The 8,861-nt window shown below is 33.9% G+C and overlaps 1 protein-coding gene across 1 annotated transcript; it reads right to left on the bottom strand.

The window, feature by feature from the left end:
• Positions 1–7,306: 7,306 nt before the first annotated feature.
• On the bottom strand, positions 7,307–8,586 carry LOC119191324. The gene is made up of 2 exons (XM_037445225.1): positions 8,463–8,586; positions 7,307–7,681 (listed from the first exon to the last, which is right to left on the bottom strand). Exons 1-2 carry the CDS (start codon positions 8,530–8,532, stop codon positions 7,326–7,328), a joined length of 426 nt encoding a protein of 141 aa, XP_037301122.1. The 5' UTR covers positions 8,533–8,586; the 3' UTR covers positions 7,307–7,325.
• Between the last annotated feature and the right edge of the window lie 275 nt (positions 8,587–8,861).

Raw genomic sequence — 8,861 nt, 5'->3', positions numbered from 1 at the left:
TACTGAGCAGCAAATCCCAAATATTATTTAGCCCGACCCGGGATTCGAACGCAGGACCTCACAACGCTGCCGTACCGCGCATGCATACAACTACACCACCGAGGCAGTCAAAATTTTAAATTAGATAAAATAATGTTCATATGCATATAGATATATTATCATATTTTGTTTTAAGTGAAATCAATTAATTCTTCAAAATATATTTCTCAATCAGTTATATTTAACGACATAAACAGGAAAATCATTATTATGAACCGCAGAGGGCTCGTCGTTGTAAAACAAAACAAGCTTTAAATTATTAACTACACCTATTTTTGTTTGTTTCAAACGGTTCTTGGACATTGTATTTGTGGTTGAAATTAATTGAACAGTTTTAACACTTCGATTGGTATGTACAAGTGGTAACTATTATATAGACTGATTTATGAACATTAGTACTGTGTAATAATTATTAAAATCGTCTTATTGAAGTAAATTTATCATCTTCTGATCTCTTTTGGCTTAGCCTGTAGCCTTGAACCATTTTTACTTAGTAGTAATCTGTTGTAGAGTCTGTTTGAATTTTTCGTTTGCTTCTTTTTGATGACCGTATTCCTGTCGTACTCATCTAATACATAATGTAAGGAACATTAGGTTTATGTGTATTTGAATGTCACATTCACTTGACCCACCTGTTCGGTCATACAATAGCGTCAACCTACAATATAAATGTCGTGATTGCAGCTGAGCGATATTGTAATCAATTGTATGTTGTTTAAATTAAAACAAATTACTATTCCAAAATATTTAACACGAACATCTATAAGCGAATTTATAAACTAGCGGCATACAGAGTGGAACGAATGTTTTCATATAAAAAAATCATTCATAGTAAATGGTAGATCTATGTATTATCGGACAGTCTAGTCGTGTTGCAGCAGGTTTTTTTTTTTAATTCACAAAATTATGCTGTAAATAATAACTTAAATTTATGAAATTAAACATAAATATCATATGGCGATGCCAGCTATGTATGAATAAAATGATAAACTAATAGCGGACACATTGCAAATTCAAAAAAAATACAAATTATACATTTATAATAATCCTATTTGATAAAATTTGGGCTACAAGAATATATGAGTTATTATTAAAAATAATAACTCATATATTGCATTTTTCAGATATATTTCAACTAGTAGATACTATCCGTATTTTAATTAATGAGATAAAATTTGCGCTAAAGAAAGTAGGAATAAGAGCTGATGATCTTCTAACATCTGAATATATCATCATGGATTATAGTTTAAAACCATCGAGACCATCTTAGCTTTAACAAAAAACAAATCAAAATGGGATCATTTCTTGCAAAGATACGATGCCACTGACAAATATACAGATAAACACCTTAAACTTGAAACACCCCTTTTTAAATTCCGTCAAGATATAAAATATGGCTTATTAATTTTATAATACTTCTTTAGTCTATGCTCACAAATAGAACATACGTAATACCTATGTACAATCCGGAACGATCTTCAACAAAGTCACTGTAAGATGATGGAAAAGTTCTAAGAACTGTCATTACCCATTAATATGATTTCAGGAAGTCCCCACTGTATAAGCATACAACTTCTCAGTTTTAAAAATAAAAATGTATTCTAATTAATTTAGTGTATAAAATACTAAATACAAGCAGTGTTATGTTGTCTTATACGGGGAAGCCAGAGAGACCCTGTTGTACCTGATGGTAAGCGGAGTGGAGATAGAGTCTCGACTGATGAGAGACTATTATCCCTTGTCGTTAACAATATTATACCGGCCTGTTTGAAGCTGGATATACACAAGCTGATCCCGGAACCCCACACGGTACTACTTACACATTTATGTGGGTCATTATGGTGGGTTCTGCACCTAGTGTATAGTGACCGTTTTCTGGGCAGATACAAATATCCTACCACAAAAAAGTGTAGTCGATGAGATTAAATTTAATATTCGAATCGAGAAGTATCTTCTAAGGCTTAGAGGATACTTCTTCGAAAATTCTAACTTATTGTTTATCTGAATCCTCCTAAACAGGTCCACAGGACATATTACAGTGCACAAGTGTGTGCGCAATACACAAGTACACTCTTTGTCCCATTACACTCATAGTCCGATGAGACAGAGTTCATCTATTCATTAAGGAGCCTGTGCAAAAAATCATGTACGTAGAATTACCGGTTTAGATAGACCGTTGTCTGACGACTATCAGTGTTAAAAAATGTATTAAGTAAATCCTTGACACGTCTTAGCAATAATTCATCAAGATATGTAAAGAAACGATAAACTTAACGACCTATTGCGGTTTCAAATCTGCATCAATATCGCATCGATATCTTCTATTAGGCGACAATCATTCGCATAATCACAACCTAATTCGATTAACAGACATATAATTATGTGTAGGCTAAAGTTATTACAGAATGTTTCACGCATAACATTTCCTTACGTACACATTATAGGTACCAAGTCACGCAACCCTTAAGGCCCACTTAGAATCTCGTGTTTCGCCGTAGTTTCCCTTAGATTTACCAGTGGTGACCCACTGGCCTCGATAGCTACGAAAAGACCAATAAAGGATTTTAAATCTTACGGCACATTAACTTTTGGTCTCGGAATAAACTTGCTTTTATATTACGGTATTTAAAGGAGACTTAATTACATAGCTAAAAGAAAGGTTAAACTGTGCGGTTTTGTAATAATTATTTTAAGTTATTAGGTATTAGGACTCAAGGGCATGTTGCTAGTATAATTAATAATTACGATATACAATGAAATACTGAACGGATGTCATAGATTAACAAAAAATCTGACGTGGATTGGCAGTGTTGTGAGATTACTGGTGGCCCCAAAATTTTCTTTTCCTCAGTTATAAGCCTTCGTGGTGCAACGGTGTCTTATTCGGCTACTAATGAGGACCGTCCAACGGTTCGTCCCCGCACCCATTCAAGTGTCTGTATGAATCTTCATTATTTGAATGTCAGTGTTGTGTTATGTACTTAATAGTATCTAATATTCTATATTCTGTGCTTATGCGACTAGTCCTTTGTAAGTTATGACGTAAGACTTATCTTATAGTGCTGAAAACACTATGTGTAATTTCCATCGTATCGCCATTTCTTTTTTTTATGGGTTTTAACAAAATAATTACTTTTCAGGTTTTGGGTATTCTTGAACTATGGTTACTGATTTGTTCAAATAACATTTTAAATGTGCATAACCAATCGGTAATATGACATAGGAACAGTGATAAGAAAAAACAGTTTATTTTGTCGTTATAAAAATATTTTTACTTGTTTGTTATTTTTATCCTTTCTTTTATTTTATCGACTTGGGCAAAGGTATTCACCTTTAATTTTGATTTGACTTTTGATTTGGGTTTATTATTTATCATTCTAATAAGCATATATTCTCAAGATAGTATTTAATCAATCGCCATTAGCTGACATAAATTACAATACTTATATATTTTTTATACAGTTAACTAAAATTTTCTTTTAAACCTGCTATCCCAGGTAGGATTTATTGATGTAACTATATAGTAGTATTTTATATATAGACTCAAAAAGGGCCGGTGCTACTTGAAAATTACTTTATTATTTTTGTTTAATTATTATAAAAAATCATATTATGTAAAATTATTTATCATTGTAAAAATACGTCGCAATCAGAGTGCGCTATTTCACGTGTCATTATCACATCTTATCTTGGGGGCATCCCAACATATATCATTATAACTTTAGCGCATATATCATCGCGTGCGTATTTAAGTTACCGGTTATCATTGGGAATTTTCTTTTCTTCAAAACAACAACTGTATATTTTACTTTCTCTTATCAAATTAAGCTTATACCGATTCTTAACTCAGGCTACGAACGATTTAAGTTTAACCTAATAAATCGGTCTTGGGGTAGAATATTAATAGACGCCCGAATAGCGTACCACCTTACAAAATAAGTGAGCTCGCCATGGTAACTTATGTAGATGTCGCGTTCCGGGATCACTCTGTGTGTATCTAATTTCGAACAAATCGGTATAATTATAATGACTGAGAGATAATCTCTTTCATTTCTTTTAGGACGTCACTTCATGTACCGTATAGGCATTGAAGTCGTTTTCCCAACTCGTATAAAAATAGGTCACGGTAAAACATGCAGCCAGGTCATTTATGTATGCGCACTCCTCGCAATGTTTGCCTCCCGTCGCACGTAAACTGAACATTTGATGCGTCAAGTGGATAATGCAAGGGAAACCCTTTGTTCCTAACAAACCGTGTAATTATTACATTGTGCTGATTTATGTTTTAAATAAATTTGTACGGGTACAGAGTACAGTTATACATTTCTTGATGAAGATTTAAATAATGGCAATAATTCTCATAGTATCTTGACTGCAGTCAAAGAGGATGGCCGAGGCCCAAATATAGACTCTCATCCTCCATAATCAAGAAATAAGTATATTGGTAAGCTAAATATAAAAAAAAATAAAGTAATTATCTATGGTTGATTCTGGTCGCAGACTCAGATCTGAATACTTAATTGTAATCAAATAAAATTATTTGGAAAGGGCGACATAAGTCATTCCACTGTAAAGTTATATTTTATAATTAATGTATAAAAAATCTTTTTTGAAATACGAACACATAAATAAAATAGATTAACTAGATGCTGATGGCCGATAGGGCTCCGTTGTGAAGCGAAGGTCGCGCGTGGTGAGCGAGCAATCAAAATTGGCGGTGCTACGTCATCCACGGCTCGTGCTGGTCAGTGGTGGCAGAATGTGGGTCACCGATCAATCATGATAGACGCAGGCACGCCACCCGACGCGCTTACAATTATATGGAAATTAACTGAGTGGCCGGCAAAGCACCCCTGTGATGGGCGAACATAAACAAATGTAGAGCTATGTTATCCAACAAATAACTTTGCTGATTCCAAGAACAAAGGACTGGCTGTATATTAATTTCGTGGATAACAATTACCTGCTCTACTCATTTTAAGAATTATTGTAATGATAAACCGCAATTAATTTTATGACACATAAATTATGTTTTAACGATTTAAAAAATTTATTAATTAATTTGTAAAGTCATCAATGACAAAAATAAACCGAATATTTAATAGTAGTGTTCCCTCGTTTTTAAAGATCAATAACGACCTTGTGAGTCAGATTCCTCGCAAAAGAGTGCGTATAAATGTTTAAGGATTTCTTAAGTACATAACGACGCATTAAGTTGCTTCACAACATATTATTATACTACCTTTTACCTTCAGCTCCGCCCGCGTGATAAAGTTTTTCCGGGCGAAAGTTTTCTGTTATAAACGTCACGCTCTTTATTTTCCCGGGATAGAAAGTTGTGAATGTTGTTCTCAGGATGTCCTATCTCCATACCGAATTTTATCTTAATCCGTTGGAAAGTTTTTTAAGTTTAACGTGTCCGACAGGCAGACAAATGCGGGGGGGGGGGGACTTTGTTTTATAATATATTTCTTAGAACTTTTTAAGAGTAAAAATTCCGTCATACATATTTCTTTCGTAATTTTAACCGTTTACTCGGCGCACGCAATTAAGTTTTTCGTTTTTGCAACAGTTTTCAAAACTACTCTGCTCCTATTGGTCATAGCGTGGTGATTTATAGCCTATAGCCACCTCAATAAATGAGCTATCCCATTTATCGAGGCTTTTCTATAAAATAAATTTTTCATTCGAACCGGTAGTTCCTTAGAGTAGCGCTTTCAAACAAACAAACTCTTCAGCTTTATGTATAGTATAGATATACTATAAGGAAAATACCGCGGAAAAGCCCCTAGTTACCAGAGATAATGGTTTTTATTTCTTAGATGGTCACTTCTCATTAACATTTGAATCTTTTTGGAACTCGTTTTCGGGGAAATACTCAAGGTATTATTTAATTTAAAATTAATTGACTTTTTTAAGCTAAGTTCAGAATAGTAAGTTTTGCAACAATATATTGCGCAAATTCTTACAGATGCATATACGCATATTTCAATAATTAGTTAATCAGTCAGTCCATTACAAATTTTCAAGTCTATTTGCTGTAATTGTTTACACAGTAAATCGCTTGCGGAAGTCAACTTCTGCAAAATATCTGAACCTTACATTATGGAGAGATTAGCAAAAACTTGCAGAAGTTTAAAGATTATACTTACAATATTAAAATAATAATGATGCGGATGTGTTATGATCGATAGAACTAAGAAGTAAAAACTAATATCAATGCAATATATTTTGTGTTTAAGGATTGCTCTAGGTAGAGCTGAAGAAAAAAATATATAATATAATAAAAAAAACGTGTGTAACTGTTTCAAGGGATAGTTATTATTATTTACTGTTTTATTAAAAATATATTTCATGCAATATTAAATGTTATACATATCAATTATTATACTTTCTACATGAATCATAAAAATGTGAAATTCACAATCTCAAGAATAATTAAATTTCGTAAATTAAGTGGTTACTACCGTTCATGCGCAATCTGTTCAGTGTATCATCACCCAAATAAAAATAGGTAGTAATTAAATTTGTAAATTATAAGAGCGTTCTGAAATCGCAACGATTACTATGATATTATTTATTAAAATATGTATATATATCACTTACCAATCAAAATAATTTAGACCTATGCACAGTTCACTTCACTATTTTAAAATCAGATTAATAAAACCATAACCTTCATACAATGGACTGAAAGCCTCTTTACACCTCTCCACAAGTGTCCAGAAACGTCGATAAAAGCACATAGAAAGCGTGAACAGACACCACGTTGCCCATTACAGTAATTATTGGTAAATAAACAGTTAATGACAGGTGTTGCGTGTGCCGCGGCGGTTGTCATGGCAACCGGCTGGACGCATGACGTTTGGCTGGCGTGAGGGCTGGCGTGCCGCGGGTGCCACATTGTGCAAGGGTGTTTAGTCCACAGAGTGATTCCGTTTGATGAAAGACAGTTCAATATCGATTACATCAAACCTTGAAAACTATAAACTTGTTTATCGTTTGATTGATATCGTAATTTTGTTTGTTTGGGGAGGTGTTTCAAAATGTCTACATAGGTTATTTAGGTACTTATTATTTTGGCAATCAAATATTCTCGTTCATTTACCACCCTGGTCTAGAAACAGTGAATAGGGTGTGGATTTGGGTTGTACGAAGTGGGACCATATTTTGTAGGTAGGTGCGTATGCTTTGTTGTTTAAACGCTAAAAAGTTTTGGATTTACTCAGACATTTGCTTGACTTTTCATGAATAAAATTAAGCATCATTAATTTTTTTAATATTTATTAATATATAACAGGACATTTACCATTGATGCTCCTTTTGCATCCAGGCGGACAAACAGAGGTGGTAACGCGTTCAGTAAACCGGTTATTGAAAGACAATCGCACACAGCTGACTACCAGTGTCGTGGCGTTGACTCCTAGTGCAGCCGGAGTGGGGAACAAGTGGTTACAAGGTGCCGAGTTCCCTAGAACCTCGCATTTTCCATTCCACTGTACTTGCCTGTCGATGGCACATGGATTGTTCTGGCATACTGGTATCGGAGAGTCTTGTGGTAAAGTTAGATACTGCCCTTCTGGACATGGGCCTTGTCGGAAAGCTGGCCAGCACAAATCTGACGCCGGGTGGTACAAGTGCGCTGGAAAAAGGAATTAAAGTCAAAATCTGTTTATTATGTAAATAGCCTCCTTACTTATAAAACATTACTTGTCACTTTATTTAGTAATAAAAAAATTATACTCGAAACGTTTGAGAATGTAAAAAACAAAACACTTATTAACTTAATCACTAATTAATGCTGTCTATTGATAACATGTAGTACCTTATATTTTATAACGTGAAGATTTGTACTAATTTAAACACATTACGCGCACGGACGATAGTGAGAGTTGGCACAAAACTCATTTCGGTGCAGAAAAAATTATATATAATAAATGTGTTACAAATATATTCAGTTAGAAGATCTAACTTCGACCACTTGACAAACATAAGTTATATAGTAAAAGTACTGTGTTTTCCTCAGTCATAACATACTATGAAATGACTGTTTAGAATAATAATGAACTATAAGTACACTAAGCGTCAATAGCCTAGTAGGTTGTGGAACGGACTGCCGAGACGAATGTCTGCAGGTTAAAATTCCAAAGGGCACACACCACTGACTTTTCTAAAAAATATGTGTGTATTCTTTGTGAATTATCGCTAGTTTTAATGGTGAAGGAAAACATCGTGAAGAAATCTGCATACCTAAGAAATTCTCTATAGGAATTTTCAGGGGTGTGTGAACTCTACCAATCCGCACTGGGCCAACGTGGTGGACTAAGGCCTAATCCCTTTCCAGTAGTAGAGGTGGCCCATACCCAACAGTGGGAAAATATATAATACAGGGCTGATATTATTATTATTATAAGTACACAAACCTGGTCTGCAATCGCATATCCAATCGTCTTTCTGATCTCCCGGATAGAATAACTCATTGACCGGACACATTGCTGGTAAGAATACAGGCTGACGATTCTGTAAAAAAATTTAATAGATTTTTAATTATTTCAACGACGTTCGTCGCTCCATAGGAAAAGGGCAGGATAAATTCATTATTTGTTTTCGAGTATAGATAATAAATATATTGAATATAAGGAAATCATTTAAATATGTAATCATGCACAAATGACCAATGTAAATATTTTAGTAAAAGTACAATGAGTTAATGTTTAAAAAATGATTCAATGCCTAATAAACAATACCTATTAACCTATTAGGGTATTTTATACAATATAGAGGAAACAAAAAAAAACATTTTAAATTGTAGCCCACGTGTT

Source organism: Manduca sexta, unplaced genomic scaffold (assembly GCF_014839805.1).
Source record: "Manduca sexta isolate Smith_Timp_Sample1 unplaced genomic scaffold, JHU_Msex_v1.0 HiC_scaffold_1342, whole genome shotgun sequence".
Classification (NCBI taxonomy): Eukaryota; Metazoa; Arthropoda; class Insecta; order Lepidoptera; family Sphingidae; genus Manduca; species Manduca sexta.
The sequence above is the reverse complement of the archived record's forward strand: the minus strand, read 5'-3'. Positions and strand labels throughout refer to the sequence as shown.